Source organism: Echinops telfairi, unplaced genomic scaffold (assembly GCF_000313985.2).
Source record: "Echinops telfairi isolate 266 unplaced genomic scaffold, ASM31398v2 ScPeMD7_70;HRSCAF=299, whole genome shotgun sequence".
In the NCBI taxonomy this organism is placed as follows: Eukaryota; Metazoa; Chordata; class Mammalia; order Afrosoricida; family Tenrecidae; genus Echinops; species Echinops telfairi.
The window spans coordinates 60,859,135-60,881,384 of NW_022103968.1; the positions used below are offsets into that span (position 1 = coordinate 60,859,135).

General features: G+C 46.1%; 1 protein-coding gene across 1 annotated transcript in view; it reads left to right on the top strand.

Moving 5' to 3' along the window:
• LOC101660130 (hexokinase HKDC1-like) overlaps positions 1-15,213 on the top strand; it is a 73,528-nt gene extending 58,315 nt beyond the window's left edge. The window contains exons 17-19 of the mRNA XM_045291680.1: positions 4,738-4,893; positions 10,443-10,676; positions 14,803-15,213. Of these exons, the coding sequence (XP_045147615.1) occupies positions 4,738-4,893; positions 10,443-10,676; positions 14,803-14,938 (526 nt within the window). The 3' untranslated portion in view covers positions 14,939-15,213. The remainder of the gene's footprint in view (positions 1-4,737; positions 4,894-10,442; positions 10,677-14,802) is intronic.
• Positions 15,214-22,250: the final 7,037 nt, after the last annotated feature.

The following is a 22,250-nucleotide window of genomic DNA, read 5'->3' on the forward strand; positions in this document are numbered from 1 at the left end:
TTGCGTTGAGGGAGTACTTGAGTGGAGGCCCAATGTCCTTCTGCTACCTTAATACTAAACCTATAAATATAGGCTCATAGATCTATTTCCCCATCCTCGTATAAATATATTTGCATAGGTACATGTCTTTATCTAGACCTCTATTAATGCCCTTTGCCTCCCAGCTCTTTCTCCTATTTCCCTTGATTTTCCTCCTGTCCCACTATCATGCTCAGTCCCCACCAGGATTTCAGCACTTCTTCTTTGTTACATTCTCCTTGATCATGCCCTACCAGGTCTCCTACACCCACCTCCCCACCAATTTGGATCGCTGTGTTTTCCTACCTCCCTTTCTTATCAGTGTTGGGCGTGTGTGTGTGTGTGTGTGTCTGTGTGTGTGTGTTTATGGTATATTCTTGCCGTCTTTCCATCATTGAGCCAATGCTATCTTGGGGGCTGTTATCTCCTTGTTGTTTTTATGTAGCGGTCTCTTATTTGTGCTCAGTGAATGTTGTTCTTCTGTCCATGCTGGATTGGCAAGGATCTTTTGTAGGGATGAGTTTGTTTTAATGTATTCTTTTAGTTTTTCCTGGTCTGGGAAGACTCTTACTCTGGCTGGGTAGAGTATTCTTGGGTTTGTGTTATTTTCCTTCAAATTTTAGAATATGTTACTCCACTCTCTCCTCTTCTTCTTAGTGCCTGCTGATAGGTCTGAGCATATTCTTATTTGGGTAACTTTATAGGTGACTGTTTGTTTTTCCCTAGCTACTCTGATGATTTTCTTTCCCTCAAAGTTGGATAGTTTAACTATTATATGCCTTGGTGACTTCTTGGGATTCAGTCTAGCTAATGTTCTTTCAGCCTCCTGAAAGAACAGTGTTCTTTATGTTTTTCATACATTCATAAAGTTGGGGAAGTTTTATTCAAAAAATCCCTATTTTTGTCCTTGACTTCTTTGTTGTGTCTTGTTGCAATAGTTCAATTATTCTAATGTTGTTTCTCTACATACTATCACACGTGGCTCTCAGGTTTTCTTCCATTTCTCTGAATATCTTATTTGACTGCCGTTCCCGCTTGTTGAAGTCTGCCTGGTTATCACTCTGCCTCCCCAAGTCTGTTGGCAAAGTCTGTGAATTTGTTACTGGCTTTTGTTATCTCGTCCCTTAGGTCTTGTATTTCCCTTTGGTGTGTGTGGCCTTTATCTTTTCTATCATTTCATCCTTTTTCTGTATTTCTTTCCTCATATCCTGTATGACTCCAAGCAGCATTCTCAAGATTCTTTCTGTGGAAGATCAACATCTGATTCTTATATGCATGTCGTTAGGTTCAGGACTTTTTCTGACATTGCCATTTATTTCTCCTGTTTTTTCATTGAGGTTGTTGGGGCTGGTTGCTGTTTATGTGTCATTTTAGAGGAGCCAGGTGCAATTTTTCAGAGTTGAAGAGCACAGGGATCTCCCTTTGAGAGACTCTTAGGAAGGCTTCTTCGCCCTGCCTACAGCTAACTGCATTGGGGGGTTGGGCTACCACTTTATCTTCCTGTGGTTTCACTCTTTCCCTAGCCAACCAGCATTCTGTTATTTGGAAGGCAAATTGGATGGTCCTGTCAGAGGACGCTGGTTGGGTGGTTGTGGTCCCACGAGGATGACACTGCACTAAATTATCTCACAGGAAGCTGTGGTGGTGTGTCCCACGGCAGCTTGGAGTGCCTCAGAGGGCATGCAGGGTTGTCTGCTGCAATGGGAGTGCCATGGAGGGCAGGTGGGTGTGCCTGCTTTGGTGTACAGCACCGTGTATGGTGGGTGGAATTGCCCTAGTCGGCAAGATCACTGTGTAGTTGGGTGGAGTTTCCTGCAGCAGCATGGAGTACTAGAGAGGGTTGGTGGAGCTGCCTTAGGCCATGTGATGGGAGGAAGTTCCTTTTGCCATGTGTAGTGCTGTGGACGACAGGCATGGGATCCACCAGCCATGTGGAGCTCCGTGGATGGTCGGCAGAGGTTCCCCCAGCTGAGTGGAGCACCACAAAGGGTGGGCGGGAGTTCCCCTAGCCACTTAAAGGGCCTTGAAGAGTAGGTAGGAATTCCCCAACTGTTTGAAGGGGAGATCTCTCAGCCATTTTGGGTGCAGCAGAAGGCGGGTGGGATTTCTCTAAATGGGTGGAGGGCAGAAGAGTTGCCCTAGGCTGAAGGGAGTGGCCTAAAGGCCAGCAGTGGCATGTGAAAGGAAAGAAAAGAAAAAAAATGGAGTGGGGGTCTGAGCCCACTGTGACGGTGGCGGGAAAGAGGAAAAAAATGTAAAGGAATAGCTGAGTCCCAGTCACTTGACTGTGGAGCTTGAGAGGTTTAAACCCTGCCCAAAGGCAGAGGTAAGCTGTCATTGTGTTGAAGTAAAGCCCTTGGGCCAGCAAAAGTAGCCAGGCACTAGCTGAGACTTTGGCAGGGTTATGGCTAAGGCTAAGAGTGGAACTTCCCTCTCAGTCACTCTCCTGCACTGATTTCTGGTGTGTGTTACTTGGTCGTCATCTAGCTGGAACTCCGTGGGTGACATCTTAATGCCATCTCACACAAAAACTCACTGCGATGGAGTGGATGCTGACTCATAATGGCCCTACAGGACAGGGTAGAGCTGCTCCTGTGAGTTTCTGAGACTGTAATTGTTAACAGGAGCAGAAAGCCCTGCCTGTGTTCCATGGAGCAGCTGGTACTTTTGAACTGCTGCCCTTGTGGATCACAGCCCAACAGTATAGCCACTACTCCACCAGGGTTCTTTATTGCCATAGACACTATTTATTACCACTCGCCATCAAACCAAAACAATACATTACAAGTTTCCTACAGGTATAAGTAGGGATACCTTTTTCTAAATATAACCAGACACTGTATACGCGAGTGAGGCAAAGGCTATAGAAATATTCACTTGTGGACTGAGCAGAGACAGCATGACTTCATGAGCTCAAACAGAGTGGACTTCTATGAGGTCCAGTCTAGAGGTCAACATTCTCAGCTTTTTAAAGGATTCTGGATGTAGAGGAGCCCACCTGTGATTGGTAGGGTGCTGGTTCTCAATCATGATGTCATGTTTCACCAGTGGATCACAGTCACCTGGAGGAGGGGTGTATATTATATTTAGAATGTTTAGAATATGCAAACTTATGAATGGTTCTTTTGAAAAATTAGAATAGATTTATACTTCCATTCTGATATGCCTTCTGGAATATATTACCTAGACTCATTCCTAGAACAGAGGTTGACAATTTATTTCCCTAAATAAATCTGATCCCTAAAGGATCAGATAATATGTATTTTGGGTTTGGCAGGCCATTTGGTTTTTGTCATAACTACTCAATTGCACGTTTTTTAGGACAAAAGTAGCCATGGACAGTAAGTAAATGAGTGGGCATGGCTGTATTCCAATAAAAATGTATTTAGGAACACAGGAGGTGAGCTAGACTTGGCCCACAGCCATACTTTTCTACTCTGTGCACTAGCATGTTTCACAGGGTTTGCTAGTTTTCATTATTTGTCTTAAAAGCTGATAGGCTCTGGACTAAAGGACATAGCTGAGAGGGGCACCAACCAGGTGAAATCATACGTGCAGAGTTGAGTGGTCCTGACTCCATCTTTGGAAAAACTCCCCCAGTCTCAGTTACCATTGATCAGCTTAATAAGCATTTAACTCTCCCCAAGTTCAGTGTCTTATTACATATGCATTTTTTAAAGATGAAAGAACTGATGTGTTGTGAGAGGAGGCAGTAAAAGTGAGAAGTTGAGAAGATGGAAAATCGGATGGATGGCCAGGCTGTGAACCCCTTGGTAACTGTTGCATGAAAACATTGCCTAAGAAGGACCGTGGGCAAAGCCAACGTCACCCTGGTGGTTCTGCACCTTCCTTCGGTCCTAGGTTTTGTAGCTGGAAGACATTGCAGCTGTGGGAATTGCAAAGGAACTGAGGCTATTAAAAGGGGGGCCAGGTGTCCTTAACATGGGACCCCAGTTGGGGTATATGGATATTATGCCTCTTTTCAAGGGACTAACTTCCTTCTGACTTAATTGTGTGCCTGTGTCTACTGGGCACTTATATTTTTAGACTGAGGATTTAAGGGGGCTGCACATTTTATTTTTCCTCACAGTGACTATTATTTGCTTGTGTTGGTTCCTTAGACTGATGAGATTCTGAGTATTTAAAAGCATAAGTCTTAACTTAGCTACAATTAGATTTCCACGTGACTGTGGGCAGGGCATTGTTGCTCTGACCACTGTTATTAGTAAGGGCGGCATCACTGTCAGCCACACGTGTGGCACAGCGCTCTCACTTACAGAGGCCCCTCCACCCCGCCCTCCCTCACAGCCTGGCAGAATGGGAAAGCGAAGCACCATTTGTAGCACCTCTGGGCTATACAGATAGTCTAAAAACACTCTCTTGTGGAGCATCATCTCCAATGAAATGGATTTCTTCAAGTGCAAAGCCAAGGGGAGTTGGATCCGTGGTCAGGAGAGGACGTTCTGCTGGGTGTCGACTGGTGCCTGAGACTTGCCTCCTAACAGTCGTGTGGGGCTGGCGTGTAGCTCCCTATATTTGAGATGTTGGTTTACAACACAGGCTCTACAGCTTGGATCGTCCCATGCCAGGCCCTCTTCTGCCTGTGCTTCTGCAGCTTGGGGAGTCTCAGTAGGCTCACCTCCATTGGCAGCTGCCTTCTGCCCCCTGTTGCTCTTTCCGGCAATGATTCTTCAGCCCTGGTTTCCTGCCCTCCCACAGGTATGAGAAAATGACCAGTGGGATGTACCTGGGTGAGATAGTCCGGCAGATCCTCATCGACCTGACCAAGCAGGGGCTGCTCTTCCACGGGCACATTTCTGAGCGTCTGCGGATGAGGGGCATCTTCGAAACCAAGTACTTGTCTCAGATCGAAAGGTGAGGTTTGGTTCACTTTTCCTCTCTTGTGGGAGAGGCACGGGTTTGGACAGAGGGCTCCCCCATGAGGGTTGGGAAGATTTGAGCTTTAAAAATAAAAACATGAAGACCCTGGAGAAAGCTGTTCTCCTTCACCAGCTGCAGCGAGGAGGGGCTGCACCCGGCCTGGGACCATGGATCATTTAGCCGAAGGGAAAAAGTCCTCACCAGGCATCTACGTTCTTTATTACAGAGAGGTTAACTTAAAGCTGTCTGCTTTGTTCTTAAAGATGACGTGTCTGTAATACCAAAAAAAGTTTCAGGAAAAAATTCATCCACATGTCCACTATCAATTCCAACTATTTTGATGTTTACATGTTTTATTTCATTTCAGCCCATGCGTGCATACATTTTTCCTCATTGCAATCATAGTATATATATATCACTTTTCGTGTTGCTCATGTCAGTATTCATTTGTGATTCGGATTTTTATTGGTAAAACATTTTAATTGTGTGCAAAAGTAGAGAAGAGAGTCAAGCGAACCCAGGGAACCCATTCTAGCCATCACCAGCGTCAACAGAGACCAGCTGCTGGCCCAGCTCAGTTCATCTATCCTCCAGCTCCCTCTTCTCCAGGCCTCGAGCCGTGTGCATTAGGAACAGATCCCACCCTTCACATCCGCGCATCTACAGACATTTTTAAAAGCACTACCATGACCCCAATTCTATCTTACAAAACTGGCTAGACCAGAGCATGTACACTGGTGCAAATAAGAGTTCCAAACACAGGGAATCCAGAACAGATAAACCCCTCGGGACCAATAAAGGGAGGAGCGACACTAGGAGGGTAGAAGGGGTAGTAGGGGGGACCGGTCACAAAGATTGACGTATGGCCCCCCTCCCAGGGAGATGAAGCACTTTTAATCCACAGGTTCCCTCTCCTTCTCTTGGTCTCCTTTGCATTCATTTACTGAAGAAACTCATCCTACCGCTTTAGTACATTGTGTATATTTGTAGTCTGCAAAATCACACGAGGCCAAATGCTCGAGTAGATTAGAGGTCGATGTGGGTGCAAGAGCACTCTGTCCCCGTCATTGCAGGGTGCCTGTCAGCCTGCCTCTCTCGCTCTCACAGGACAGTCACAGTCATTGATGCTCATTGCCAGGCCGGTTATTTTACTGGGGATTGTGAAATGGTGGTAATCTGATTCTCTCTGCACTTATTAACTGGATACTTAAAAAAATTTTTTTTTTTACCTTTTAATTGTGTTTAGAGTGAAGGTTTTCAGAGTAAATTGGTTTTTCTTTCAACACACATGTGATTTGTGACCGTGATTGCAATGCACACATTGTAGCAACGCTTCCTTCCCTGTGTTTACTGTTTCATTCATTCTTCTTTCCTCTGAATGGCTGCTCACAGCTCTGAAGAACCCTATTGCAAAGTAGAATGTCGGACATTGTCCTTGTGGACTAGGTTATGCCAGTGGACCGTAGTGTCCCCTGAAACGATGGTCCCGAGTGAAGCCCGGCAGCCTGTTTCCTCAAGGCATTTGGTTATGGCTGAGATGTTTTCATAACTTTGTCCTCCGCATGCACTACTCTATTCACAGACATGTGTGTATCACTTATGAGTACATATGTGGGGGGGAAAGTACGTATGTAGAAATAACCTTTGTCAAACCTATATACATTTGTGAGTGTCGATTCTGAAACCCTGTTTGAAAGAGAAACTTGCCCAGATCAGCGCTTTAGTTTAATTATCATTGTAAGTGGCTGAATAATGTTATTATGTTGCAAAGCTATAATTTACTAAACATTTTCTTTAGTACAAAAGGGTTGGCTTATAATTTTCAGATTTCTACTATTCTGAGTAGCACCATAGTTAACATTTTTGTATGCACAATCATTTGCATCTTAGGAGTAGAAGCATTTGGCTACAAGGTATAGGTTCCCCATGGACACAGTCTTTTATAAAAAGAAAGCTACAGTGTTGACCATCACCAGTCTAGTATAAGCATGTCCAGTTCACTGCTCTCCTACCAGCAGTGGGCGTTAGTGGGAGCTGTGTTTGGAATTTCTCTCAATTTACATTCACTCGTTTAGCTCTCTGAGTCTTTATGGCCAGTGCCAATGAGCCAAAAGCAACTTTGTGGAAAGAAAAATAAAATATCTCCATAAGCTACAAGCAGCACTCTCAGTGAAGGGCTCCAGTGGGCTGTGCTCACCATCTGAGAAGATGGTGACAGAATCAGGAACGGCAGCTCCGCCTGTTTCTGAAGTGTGTTCAGCATCCTTTTACAGTTTGTGCTTCAGATGCCAAAGGGCAAGTTGAAAGTCATTCCCACTTGGACCTTCCTGTGCTCCAGAAGGGACTTCTCCTTCACCTGTCCCAGAGAGGCAGATTGGTGTAGCTTCCTCTGTCTTTTCTTTTCTTTTCACCTGAATACAAAGAAGTTGTCCCTGAAAAAGTGTGAAGAAGCTGGACCTGTCTGCTTTCTTTAATATTTGCATCTAGAAAGATTTGCTCCCAATGCACAAGAAGTGTCCATTTTGGATGTTTTGATTTCTACAGTTTAAAAAAAGAAAACAAAAACAAACCAATTCCTATAGAATAAAAGGAAAAGTGTGTCCATTCAGTGCTGTTTGGGAAATGGTAGGGGTCGTCTCAGAGGATGTTGTCAAATGGAGGGGGCCCCGGTCCTTGGGGTAAGAGCACTGAATTTAGGGTACGTCTCAGTCGTGCATGGCTGACCTGTTTGTGCTGTGTGACCTGACCTGAGGTGGGTCTCCACACCAGTCTGGGCGCCACTTCCTTCCTCTGTCACAAGCAGTTACTCTGCTGCTGAACCACCAGCCTTACTCTGAGAATCAGGGAGGGTGTTAAACTCTGACGGGCCGACACTTAGAAAAAATTGAGAGTTTCTTTTCCTATATACTTTCAAATATATACCTTATCATTTAGAGCCGCTTAGGTGTACAGAAAAACTGTGCAGAAAGTACAGAGAATATACCTTATCATCTAGAGCCGCTTAGGTGTACAGAAAAACTGCGCAGAAAATACAGATAGTATACCTTATCATCTAGAGCCGCTTAGGTGTACAGAAAACTGCACAGAAAGTACAGAGAGTTCCCCTAGGCCCCTTTTCTCCCAGCACGCCGTTTCTTCTGTTAAACTCTTGTTTTTGGATGGTACACTTGTCACAGTTGATGAACCAATATTGGTTATTATCAACTAAATTCCACAGTTACATAGCTCGTTCTTTGTGTTTTACAGTCCGACGGGTTTTGCAGATCATTATAATATGTGTCCACCACTGTTGTATCAGGCAGAGTAGTTTCACTGCCATTCAAGTGACCTGGGGCTCCCCCACTAGTCATCTTTACTTCTCCCGCCCTGAAACCCTTTGTAACCACTGATCTTCGGAGCTCTGGTGGAGTAGTGGGTTACTCATTCAGCTGCCAGCCACATGGTCCATGGTTCAAACCCCATGCTTCTCTGCTTTCGACTGTTGTAAATATTTTTAAAGTTTCAGAAACCCACAAGGGCAATTCTATTCTGTCCTATATGGTTACTATGAGTCAAATAAACTCGTTGGCCGGTGGTGGGGGGGGTGTTTCTAAGGAGTTTTGAGCATGATTGGGTAAGCCTTAGAATGCTAACCATAAGGTTGGTGGTTCAAACTCACCAGCTGCTCTGTGGGAGAACAATAAGGCTATTTGCTTCCATAAAGATTTTAAAGGCTTAGGAACCCTATATAGAATTCAATAGCAAGAGGTTTGGGTTTGTCATCTTTTTATTTTATTTTATTTTCCAGGATGTACTATATCTGGAATTATACAGTACACTATAGTTGAAATTATGCAGTACATAGTCTGTTCAGAATTCTTTCATCTAATTTGTAGACACATCACCAGTTGTCGATTAACCTGCTGAAAGACTTGTTATACACAGAACACATTTTCTTTTTCTGTATGTTTTCCAGCTAACAGATGCAGAAGAAGTGATAGGATCAGATTATCACCATTTTGAAGCCCTAATGAAATAACAGATCTGGCCAATGAGCATCATTGCCTACTAACATCAGAAGAGAAAGAAAGATAGACAGACAGAAAGACAGACTATAGCTCATTGCTTTCAGAAAGTCTAAAATATAACAGATGAGTAAAAGGAGAAAAATTGTCTCTAATCTCACCAATATCTGAGTAAATTTATTTCTCACCCTTTTTTTCTATTCAAGGACAAACATTTTAAGATCATATTAAACATTCTCATTTGTTTTATTAACATAATATCATGAATGCTTTTCATGGTATTAATTAATCTTATTCATGGTCATCTGTACAAGTACCCTTGTGCAAGGTCACAGTACAAGCTGTAATATCTACAAGTCATTCTGTTGTCTGGCAATGCTACAATTGATCTGCTTTGTCCCCATATGGCCATATAGGCTGTTTCTCAGTTACTCTCTTCTGGTAACACTTTACCCCTAAATATTGCCAGAGACAATCAGGGGTATAACCTCATATTGTTGAGCTTGGAACACAAGAGCTCTGTTTAAGTATTATTGGTTCATTTAAACAATAGGATCTAGTCTAGACTCAGTGTCACAAGACAATAGTAGTTCAGTGCTTGAATTCTTGCCTTCCATGTGGAAGACCCAAGTTCAATTTCTGGTCTATGTACCTCATGAGTATAGCAACTGCCCATCAATCAGTGGAGGCTTGTGTGCTGCTGTGATGCTAAACAGAGGTCGGTGGAACTTCATTCTAGACTAAGATGCATTGGGAAGAACAGCTTGGTGATCAGGTTGCAAATATCAGTCAATGAACATCCTATGGTTCACAGTAGTCTGGTCAACAACTGATCATGAGATGGTGCTGTTTCATTGTGCTGGGTGTAGTGTCACCCACTGGACAGCAGTTGGCCACCACAATAGACTTGAGGCCAATCAGTCCCCATAATGAATGAAGATATTTCTTTGCAATTGCTTCTAATCAAAATAGGTTCCCATTCTCTTAGGGGGAGATGGCATATTATATATTTATATATCTACTTGTTCACTGAATGTACCTAGCCCAAAGCTATCAGCAATCCTCTCCCCCACCAAAAAGTATATAGTCTAGTTGAGAAGAGAAAGCAGAGAATCAAAACCAGTTCAATAAAAGGAAAGATGATAGCCTTTAATAGAAAGGGGCCCGAGCACGAGGAACTCCGACCAGAGCGGGCTAGGCCTGGTGCGATGTGGCTGTTTGGACACTGCTCTGCTACGGTTAGGGACTCTGAACCTGAGGTTCTGCTTTGGAAGAATGGATACAGGGTGTACTATTTGCTGAATTGGTAATAGCTCCCAGTGAGATGATATAAGCGTGAAGTATTCATACTGTATTTGTTAAAGGTGATGGGAATTCCTGAATCTCAGCTTTGAAGTCCTTTGTTTCTCCTAAGCCATTGCCTGGGTCATTTTCTCCTCCCTGCTACTGGGGCACCTAGGGCTGGCACCACCAGATAGCCAATGGAGCACACTTCTGGGGCCAAGGAAATGGGTTCTGACTGTGTTCTTCCCCTTGCAGTGACCAGCTGACCCTCCTCCAGGTCAGGGCCATCCTGAAGCATCTCGGCCTGAACAGCACATGCGACGACAGCATCGTGGTGAAGAAGGTGTGCGGAGCTGTGTCCCAGCGGGCAGCGCAGCTCTGTGGCGCTGGCCTGGCTGCCATCGTGCAGAAAAGGAGAGAAGATCAGGGGCTCAAACATCTGAAGATCACTGTAGGCGTGGATGGCACCCTGTACAAGCTGCACCCTCAGTGAGTGTCCGGGGAGAGGGGTGGGGAGAGCAAGGGGTGTGGGGGATCAAAACAGCCTCCTCAACGGACAGGTGAGATGGTGCAACCTCACCCTGGACGGGGAGCGAGTGCCCCGTGGTGGTGGTGAAGTTAGGCTGGTGTGTCTGACAGACAGCTCAGACCAAAGTCTTCACATCTCTACTTACTGCTGTCCTGTGGAAATATTAGCCAGGCACTCTGAATCCCACTTTCCTTATCTGTGAAGTCAAAAAAACTAAACTCATGGCCATCAAGTTAATGCTGACTCATATAACACTATAGGACAGGTGAACTGGGCCTGGAGGTTTCCGGGACTATAACTCATTACAGGAGTAGAAAGCCTCATCTTTCCCCTACAAATAATTTCTCAAGTCCTCCTGTAATTTGCCTTGTTCTAGCCTCGCCCCTTCTCTCTCTTCTTGTGTGGCATTATCTTTGCCTTTCCCCAAGTTAACACCTGTCTCACCGCTAGCCTGTTGGTGTGAGTCAGGGAGGTACCTACTCTTACTGTGCCTCCATTCAGACCTCGCACCTTTCATTGAGCCAGCAGAGCCCCCAGAAACTGCAGTGGTCGGTCAGAGACCACCCACTGCTTCTGCGTTAGAGTCAGCTGCAGAACTGTTCTCAAAGACTGATCCTCAAAGATGGCCCACATCTGTTCCACTCACTGTAACCCAGGATCCCAGGACAGAGATCTCCCAGGAGTAAAGCAGTTGTTTAAGACACTGTATAGAGCCAGAGGGAGAAAAATGAGGCTTTCTACTCCCATGAAGACGTGCAGTCTTCAGAAACCCACAGCACCAGTTCAACCCTGTCCTGTAGGATCGCTATGAGTCAGAATTGACTTGCAAGAGACATAAAGTTTCCAGCTGAAGGTTAGCATTTACATACTTATGATGGGCAACAAGAGTAAAGAATTAACTAGGAGGGGGTGGGGGGAAAACAGGATTAGGGGTCAAATAGAGAAATGATCAATGATTTCTTCCCCCTAAATATCAAAATAAAGAATGAAAGGAACTCCAGTATCAAATACTGGAGGAATGAAAGCAAGAGTCATTAGCAGAGGATTTGATACTCTTAAAGAAACCGTTCTGTGACACTCAGGCCAGCTGGCTGCTTGTTTGAGGTTACCTCATCAGGTCTTATAAGGAAAACTAATTATGCTCCAATAAATGATTATGGGCAGATCTGTGTTTCCTGGTAACACACGCCAGTAGTCTTACATGAAGTATTCAGACAGGAAGTAAGAAAAATGTCATGACCCAAGTGTGGCACAACCAGTGAAAGTCCTCCGGATGGATCAAAACCGTGTCTTTGCTGTGAATCTCCTGGTACAGTGTGTCAGGCCGCGTTGACCAGAGAAACAAATTCAGTGTCACATGTGTGTAAGAAAGAGCTTTCTATCATGCAGCTTCATATATCAGCAAAAAATACCAACCCAGCCCAACTCAAGTCCATATCCAGTACTAGTCCACAAGTCCCTCTTCTGACTCACGCAGCCACATGCAATGCAGGAAGATCACAGGCTGGAGGGTGCAAGGTCGTGTGGATCCAATGGCACAGTTCATCACAGGACTCTGGCAGGTTTCAAAGTGGCTCACTAGCAGTAAGGTGTAGCAGAGAGGGAAAGAGGGGTCAGCCTCCAGAGAGCCATTTATCTCTCTAGCACCTCCAAAGGAAGTCATCCAGCTTTGACCTGATTGACAGGCTAAACTCTACCCATCTCTTCTTGCAGGTGCCATGTTAGCACCAAAAAACTATCACAAACAATAATTTCCAAACACGTGGCAAGATATCAGTGATCATCTAGTAAGACAACTGTGGGGCACCAGCTCCCACAATCAAACAGGTCCAAGGGGCGGTTGTGTAATTGAGGGGTAAAATTAAAGAGACATCAGACAAGATAAAGCATGAAGTGCTCACCTCCGGAACCGTCATGACTTCAGGAGCCTGGTCCATGCAGAGAAAGCGAATATATTTCCAACCAAGGCTTGTATATACTCCAGGGGCATGCAAGCCACCCTGATTACAGATAACCACATACATAACAGGAGGGGGACGAGCTAGGGCTATACACACAATAGGAAGGGGGGGCACTAGGAGCACACTTGTGATAGGAAAGCATACATATAATACATATAACAAGATAGGTGGGCTCTAGAGTCGAGATGGCAGCCTAACCTTGGTCATCTCTGAGTTGGCTTGACCTTAGGAGTCTTTGGGCTCTCCTTCAGGGGAACAATCCACTATCCTTATCAGAAGGGAGTGGTCCCTACTTAGGGTGGTCTGATTGTCTTAGATGGCTGATAACCTGTAGGCAGTTAGCTTTTAAGCAGTTGGCCTCCAAGTGTATAGTCAGTGACCATGTGTTTGCAAACAGCACCTTAGGTTTGGCATTATTATGGGGGACATGGAGGGGAATAACTTTTACTTAGGAGAATGTGAGTGGGATGCATCTCTGACCCACAAATGTGAAGGTTTCCTCCATGGGAGCCTTGGCCTCCCGGACTCCTTAACATAGGAATATTGAGAGTTTGTCCTCAGACACTCTCTTCCCTGTTTTCATTTTCCCACAGGCGACATAAGCACATTTAAATTTCTAAGAAGAAGAAGAGGTCAGATACTGATGCTGTATGCATACGCAGGGCCAGTGTATAACTCCCCCATTCAGTGATATTGTAAAACATATCTGCGTCTGTGAAAAACACTGGTAAAATCCTCCTCTTGCCATTCAATTTGCCAGAAGGCGAAGATAGAATGTTCTATCAGAGTTTTAGTTTTAAATACAATTATCACATTAGGAAAATGAAATAAACTAAACAAAGGCACAGCAGAATAACAAAAAAAAAAAAACTTTACAAAAAAAGATGTACAGAAGTTTCCAGATAAGCCATACAAAATGGTCACAAGCTTTTTCTTGAAAGAAGTCTACACAGTGGTCTCAGTGAGGCTGTGGTGTTTGTTTAATGTTCCCATTTTGGTTCAAACAATCAAATGTATCCACTTACAGTGTCTAAATAAAAGTAGACTTGGCTAGTGGGTGTATGCTCAAGAAAGACTAGTTAGCTGCTTTTAACCAATGCAATTGATTCACTATAAAAGGGGAACAGAGCCCATAATTTAAAACTACCTCTCCCTCTTCAAAAAATAAAGAAAACACCCACATCCCTTTAGTTAACGCTGACAACTACCTTCATTCACAGTGCTTTATACTTAAGCCATGATTGGTGAGACATTAATAAAAGCAGAGATGGGTCACTGCTTTTAAACATTTAACAAGCCAGATGACACTTTTAGCCTCGGTTCATGCTTTCCAACAGTGAATCAGGACAAGGCAGATTTTCAAATGTGCGTTTAATCACCAAAGGACTGAAGCTGTCTGGGTTTTTATTCCATGTTTCTAAGACTGTGTCCGTTAACTGCAGAAAAACAAACAAGCAAAAAAGAAGCCCTGGCAGAGCAGCCAAAGTGATGCACACCGATCAGATCACCTTACAGATGATTCGTGCCAGAGTCTAGTCCGGGCTCTCACTGTTTCTGGGGCTTGGGCTTCGTCGGCCATCCACTGCTCGGCTACATCCTGTGCTGATGCATCATCTGGATTGGGAACACGTAAAGCCTGGGTCAGTAGCAGAGCTGTGCAGCTCTGCAGTGCTGGGGACCACTATCTCTCAAAATACCTAAACATACCCTTCCCAGCTTGTCTGCATTAGGGTGATAAATGTGGGTCCTGAAACGTACTTTTAGGAGCTGCCGTTGAGTGTTCTTATGGAAGGAGTAGTTCAAGTTTAAAAGTCCCTCCCTCAGAGGGGACTCCTGGAGGCCACAATGAGCACACGAAAACCACGGGCGTTGCTCTCTTCTGCTGCTGCTTCGATGCCAGGGACTGGTCCTGCCAACAGATGCTGGGTTTCCTTAATCCTGCGGGCAGCCCGGCCATCTCGTCAGATCCCGGTGCGCCAGCTCTGCTCGCCTCACCCACGAGTTTGTTTGTTTTTTAAAATAGAGCCAGAGGTGCCATCTGGAAGGAACAGACGAGATTGAGGCTGTTCACAGATCGGCTGAGACCATATGTAAGAGCTGAGATTTCTCTTTTTCTTTCTCGTAGCTTCTCTCGGATATTGCAAGAAACCGTGAAGGAGCTCGCCCCTGGGTGCGACGTGACGTTCATGCTCTCAGAAGATGGCAGTGGGACAGGAGCAGCTCTCATCACTGCTGCGGCCCAGCGCTCACAGAAGCCGTAGAAGGAAAACCAGGGCTGGGCATAGCTTGGCTTGGCCACGGCCAGCCTTGCCTCCAGAAGATGAGGTGGTCAGGGAAACCGGACAGGCTTCGTTCATCTTCTGAATGGCTCAGGGAGAGCCTCTGATGCTTGGGAATTCACCACTTGCTCTGACAGCTCTTGCTTCCAACTGTTAGAGTGATAGGAAGCTTTTCCATCTCCAAACTGACCTCTACTCCCAGGAATGTGGGCCCTCCCATACACCCCTTTCTGTTGATTCTGTTCAACACAATCAGCCTGACCCTGACTGTTTCTCCAGGGCAAGTGAATTCTCTCTTTCTTTCCCTTCCTCATATATTCACTATACTACTGTTGTGTGCGGAGACAAAAAATTTTATATACAATAAAAATATTTTTAAAATAATTCTTAACTTTATTTTTTTCTTTATTGGAAGTTAATACATATATCATTCCATCATTCAATCATAACTAGCAGTATTGCACAATTGCTACCACAATCCGTTTCCAAGCACTATTTTCCTTCCTGGACTCCTTGATATAGGAGTCCCTTTTACCCTCCCCCCTAACCCTCACTGTACCCCCTGAAACCCTTATTCTACTTGCTATCCTTATAGGTCATCAATCTTGGGGTTCATATACCAGAAAAAGCATACAAGATAAATTCAAGAGGGTGGCCCCCATTGACATAACAGATCTGAGATAAGCCCAATATGAACAAACAAGAAACAAAACAAATACAGAAAATGGTAAAAACTAGATCAGGTCCAGTGTGCATCAGAGGGGAGATCAACTGACAAGGTTTTAACTGGTCAAGGCAGGTTTACCCCTTTGATCTTCTATACTCATCTCTCCAGTGGAATCTGCTTAGTGACCACTTTCCTCCCACCCCTCAATTATGGATAGAGGGAGATCACCAGAGGCTTGTTCCCTATGTAGTTCCCACAAATGAATATTGGGCTCCCACTGTCATCCATAGCCTTCTGCAAACAGGATTCTCACCATTTAGGATCTGATACTAATCCCTCCTAAGACTTCAGATAAAAAATTTACAATCCTTTGGTGACTGATGTTGGTGTGCTTCTTCCAGATGGACTTAGTTGACATCTCATTTAGATGTATGCTTGTTTGGAGACAAGCCTTTAAGACCCCAGATGCTATTTTATCTGACAGCCAGGCACCCTCTAATTTCTTCACACTTTGGTATCACACCTGTATCTTCTGTGATCCTTTCCTGAGGGCAAATATCAATGTATTCTTTTGTATAGTAAGGGAACATCCCCTCTCTGGGAACTGTTACATGGCTTTATAAAATTTTTCTGTATTTTGAAAATGTTAGGTTTCTGAGATGGCATACCTTGGTTCTTGCTTTTCAACGTTAAAAGAGTTCACGCAGCAGAAGCACTTTTGTAAATCCCAGTCTCGAAAGTATGTGGTATCTCTTGAAAGTGTGCGGCGACGTGTGGCAGGGGGCCTGGGAAAGCTAGCGACTGAAAATGGCCACTCCAGCCACCGCAGGGAGCACAGGAAAACACGGGAGAGGAGAAAAACAGAGGAGAGGAGTACCAGGACAGGAACGCTAACCCAGAGTTCGGAGCCAAGGGAGAGGAAGACGCGCACAAGAGTATGAGCCCGGAAGGGTGTGGGGGCACATGTGCACCCCTGCCCCCCAACCTGCGAGAGAGCACCCAAACAAGAGAGAGAGGCTTGTCCTCAATCTGGCATTTACCCACTCCTATCCCCGCTGGCTGGGGAGTGTGGTTGAGGGTATTGGCCGATCTAATTGGCTGAGTTTAGGCACACCTGTGTGATGTCATGTAGCTGGTGCCTAGTTTGTGGGCCCAGGTAGGCCTCCCACCCGGGCCTAGGTGGCCTGGGTCTATATATGGCTGGCCCTGCCCGCCGATTTCCGCTAGCACAGACATATGGGGGAGACAGCCCTCCTTTGTCCCTAATCTGGCTGCCTGTCATTCCCCACTGAAGGAGTAAGAACCCAAATCATTGGGGATACTGGGCAGAGACCATCTTCTGGCTACTTCCTGCTGACAAATGGACATGAACTGGGGCTTTAGGTCCACCTCCTTCCTGATCTATTGGGAGGGGTTGTCATCCACTTAGGGGCCCATGGTGGATGGGGTTGAGGTGATCCTGGCATTTGTAGTCCTGGAGATGGCAAACTTGGCTCAGTGTCATTAGTTATCTGCTGACTTCTGGAACAGACAAAACAGGTGAACAGTTTAGGTAAGACTATGGCACAAGTTATGGGATGGCAATGTCCATGGAAGTGTGGGTTAATCTCACCCTGGAAGGTTTCAAAGACAATCTCTGGAGGTATTGTTAACACCGGATTGACAGGCATAGCCTGCAAGCTTACTTTAAACACAGGAATTGTGTCATAGCATTTACTAGCTTAAAGACTGTTGTGGATTTGAAGTAAGGTTTTCTGTAGAGGACTTATCTGTCTCAGAATACCGACGAAATGCCCCTTTAAGGCCGTCTAATGGCTCACATGTGTACTGATCTTGCTCCATTTGATCTGAGTCCGTGGGATCCAGTTCCAACGGCTTCCACAGCTTAACTGAGCGAGAATTGGGGATCCACGCACTCTGTCCTGGAACTTTCGCCGTAGTGGAGATAGAATTACTGGGGAAGGAACTTTCCAGACTGGCTGGAGCTGGGAATTGAGGGACCCATCCTTCCAAGTTTTTATAAGGACTAGATCTCCAGGGAGGCACAAGGTGGGTAGTGTTAAGTGTTGTTGAATTCTCTCTACTTGCCCTGAGGATTGTGGTCTCCAGGCACCCTAGAGACGATAAGCTATACTATAGTGTCAAGCTACTGTTTAGAGTCTGAGGAAGGAGGTTAGGAGAGAGTAGACAGCACTACTGGCCTACCTGCCACATCTATGCACACCCAGGGTTCCAGACCAGGAGCAGCAATCCTATGTGGCTGGGCCGTCCAACTGGGCAGCTTCAGTCCAGTTGGAAGTTGCACACTTGCCAGCAGATCACTCTCCTCTTGGGTTGTCCCCATAGGACAGAACTTCGCCAGCGGCCGGTTTGTTTAGAAAGACAGCATGGCCCTTGTGGAGGCTTCTCTTTTTTTTTTTTTTTTAACATTTTATTAGGGGCTCATACAACTGTTATCCCAATCCATACACACATCAATTGTGTAAAGCGCATTTGTACATTGTTTCTCAAAACATTTCTCTCCATTTAAACCCCCGACATTAGGTCCTCATATTTCCCCTCCCTCCCCCCTCCCCGCTCCCGCATGAGCCCTTGATAGTTTATAAATGGGTATTTTGTCATATCTTGCCCTGTCCGACATCTCCCTTCATCCACTTTTCAGTTGTCTGTCCCCCAGGGAGGAGGTCACACACAGTTCCATGTAATCGGTTCCCTCTTTCCTACCCATTCGTGGAGGCTTATTTCTATTAGGGCAACTCCACATGCCAACACACAGCACTTTGTACCCTGTGCAGGGGTCTTTGAGACCTGGGAGGCAGTGGGTGGGCTTTGATTAACAATAGCAGCTAGTACCTGCGCATGCCTGGCATCTTTTCATTTCTTTTCTGAACCTTAGCTTCTTGCTCTCTATCTGTATTGTAAAAGGTCATTTTCAGCAATACTCAAACGCCTGAAAATTTCTTAGCTTCCTTAGTACTTGCTCTTTCTCAAAATATGTCATAGTCTGTCCTGGAATTATCATTACGGCCTCCCAAGCGAAGTCACAGGCCAGGGTGAGGTGCTGAACGGTACCTGTGTACTGTTCTGGATTGTCTGAGTAGCTACCTAGGTGGCTCTTAACGTGCTTGAGTTCAATGCGGGTGAAAGGCTTATGAATCATCTGAGGACCAAGTTCTGAAGCGGCCTTTACTAAGAGCAGAATTTTGGCAGGGCCCTCTACCTTCTCAGGTTCTATAGGCTCAAGATCAGGGGGCCGTGTGTTTGGCCTAGGGCCTGAAAGGCTCTCAGCCCCAGGCACTAGGCCTTTTATTAGACTGGTACATTTGGAATAAAGGTCTTTAGTGTTTCTCAAGAGGAAAAATGCCTGGACACTGGGGACTTCTGTCCACATTCCCATCCCCTTGCGGAATAGCCCTAGCTGAATTAGAGTACGGAGGGAGAGGGTGCGTGTTTGGCCAGGACTCCCGGTCACCCAGAATGTCCTGGGCCAGACAGAGTTGCAGAACAACACTAGTTTCTGCTTCTTTACTGTCTGCGGGTAAAATCTAGGCCAATTAGACAGGATGCAGTACTGAAACGTTCCCCTGCAAACAAACTCCTGGTTGCCCATCTAGAAAACACACAGCAAAAGGTTAGAGAGCTGGCATCCCAGAGTCTTTAATCAGAAGTTCCAGTCCTCTGGAACCTGATTGCCTCTGACAGACATTTCTAACCCTGGCAATGTCGGGACCTGGCCTCCAACTGTTGGCTAGCTAGGCCCAGCACATTTCCAAGATAGCAAGCCAGGCATTAGGGTAATGTGTGACATCTTCAGGACCTTCAAAGGGGACCACTGGTTAGTGGGTGGTCTCTCCAGGACCTTCTAAAGGGAAGTGGGTGGGAGGCACCTATCTAGTGGCTCAATCTGAATCCAGCCAACGCTAGGGAAATAGGACTCCTTGGCTGGGCATTCATTAACCCAACGGAATTGCACCAAGCGTGGAAATAGCCCGGTGTCTGCGCCCATCCATGGAGTGGAAGCAGGAGGCACAGCTGTGCTCAGGAAGCCTCCGGCTGTCTTGGAAAAGTCAGGACTAGCAGTTGTTTAGTGACTGAACTTCCAAACGCCTTTTGGCCAAAGCTTGGCAAAAGAAAGAAAGAAAAACAAATTACAGGAAAACAAGGCCAAACGCCAAAACCAAAACAGAGCCGGACTCAAAAAACAAGGCACCTCCTTACACCTGGCTGAGCTATGAATGGAGGAGGGACGCTCCAAGGAACTGGAAAGGACGAGAGGAACGAACCGGAGTGGACTTGGGCCGACGAACCGGCAGGGACCACAAGGGGCTGCAGTGGGAGGGCAGGAGAAGCAAACATCGCGGTGAGAACCGCGGGCCCCGGGTGCGGCTGTCCTGCAACATGGTGGAAGCGTCAGGGGACTGAGGAGAAAGAAAGTGGTGGGGAGGAGTGGGTGCCAACAGAGAGGAGGGCAGATTTAAACAGCACGGTGAGTGGCAGTTAGAAGCTCAAAGGAAGGCAGCAACACGCGGGAAAGCATGGAAGCAGGAATGGCAAAGGAGAGGGACAGACGGACGCATGGGGGCTGGCGGAGGAGGGGGTTCCCGCAGCCGTCTTGCTGGCACGTGGTCACCGACATGGCCATGTACGTGGGACCCCGGGCGAAGCAGACTGCACGCTCTCACCCTCGCAGCAACGCCGAAGGGCAGGGTCGAAGGCCCCTGTGGGGTCTGCAGCTGGTTGGGGGTAGACAGCCCCTTCTCCCCCCACAAAGGCTGGCAGGTTAAGTCTGACCCCACAGCCAGCGCTCCCCAGCTTCGACTTCAGTGGTCAGAGGTGAAGTCCGAAAGGAAGGATGCACCAAAAACCAGGCAGAAATTGGCCCTCGGCTCCAGGGACAGAAGGTTTTGTTCCAAGCCTGCTTACCTCAAAAGTGGAGTCCAGAGGTTTTTCCCGAATCGCAGTCCCAAATATGTTATGTTTCTGGGGGGTGGTTTACCTCGGTTCTTGCTTCTCTATGCTAAACGAATTCTCACGGCAGAAGCCCGTTTGTAAATCCAAGTCTCAAAAGTACACGCTATCTCTGACAGCATGCAGGGCTGCATGGCGGGGGCCATGGGAAAGTTCGCAACTGAAAATGACCACTTCAGGGGAGCACAGAAAAACGCATGACAGGTGCCCTGGAACAGGAATGCGAACCCAGAGTTCAGAGCCAAGGGAGAGAACCCAGAGTTGAGGGGATGCAGGAAAGTTGGAACCCAGAGAGGGCACAGGGGCACATGTGCACCCCTGCCCTCTAACCTGCAAGAGAGCACCCAAGCAAGAGAGAGAGGCTTGTCCTCAGCCTGGCATTTCCCCCCTCCCGTCCCCGCTGGCTGGGGAGGCGTGGTTGAGGGCATTGGACCATCTTTTAAGCTGAGTTTAGGCACACTGTAGGTGGCCTGGGTCTGCACATACCCAATTGGGATTTTCCCACAGGTGTCTAATTGGTGTGCCTGATTTCCCTGCAACCCCATTATTGTGGCCCTGCCAGCCAATTTCCGCTAGCCCAGACTGTTGGGGGAGACAACCCCCTTTGTCCTTAATCTAGTTACCTGTCAGTTATACCTCTTTGGGAATATTTCACCTTAACAGGATTTGTTTTAGTTAACCACAAACCTTATTGTCTTTGTTACGTTACCTTTCCTCACTTCCCGCATCCTTTAGTAATGTGCCCCCAGCTCCCGGCTCTCTTTCCTTGATTCAACTCAGGACTTCTCCCGTTGTCTGTCCTTCCTCGTCAGAGAGGGGCTTGCCCAGAAGCAGGTCCACTGTCACCAAGTTCTCCCACAACCTGGTCTCTCATTGTGTGGTTGGCAAGTTATAGGACTGCCTATTTTCTTCCCAGCTCGGATCCCTCATAAGAAAAAAAGAACCCACGGTATCTAAGCAACCAATCTAGTCAGAATGGCCTGACTGATTGATAGCATCATAGAATCCTTGTACCACAGGCCCCGCCATAGAGGGCAGGCATCCATCTTTTTGCCCTCTGGACCAACCAGCCCCTAAGTCATCTGGGGAAATGGAGGGCTAACTTCTTCCTAAGATTTACTAGGCAAGACCAGCAACCACACAACAAGGTACACTGCCCTCAGAGAATCCCACAAGCTACTCCTCTTAGAGCATCTGTAGCTATATGTTCTAGCCCGCTGGATAATTTCTCTCCATAATCTTTTGACCAGAAATAGCTGATGATGCAAGAACTAGTTTCAGAAGAAAAGACAATGTGTGTTTGTACATGTATATATATCATATGTTTGTTCATTGTAATAGAATATTGTAATAGAAACAAGATAAAGATACAATTCTGACCATATCCTACATCCTTAAATCAGGAACTCTCAACTATGTGTGGGTGTGTGCCATGTACCCCTTGGACAATCATGTGAAACCTATGAATCCTTTCTCAAAACAATGTTTTTAACTGCATACAACACACACGACTGAAAACGAAACCAATGGTACTGAGTTTGTTATTTAAGTATTCAAGTGGTGATGGAGTAATATTAAGAAGTCCCAGTGGAGCGAAGTTGGGTGCTCAGCTGTGAATGGGATGGTTGGCAGTTTGAACCCTTCACTTGTGCTCTATTT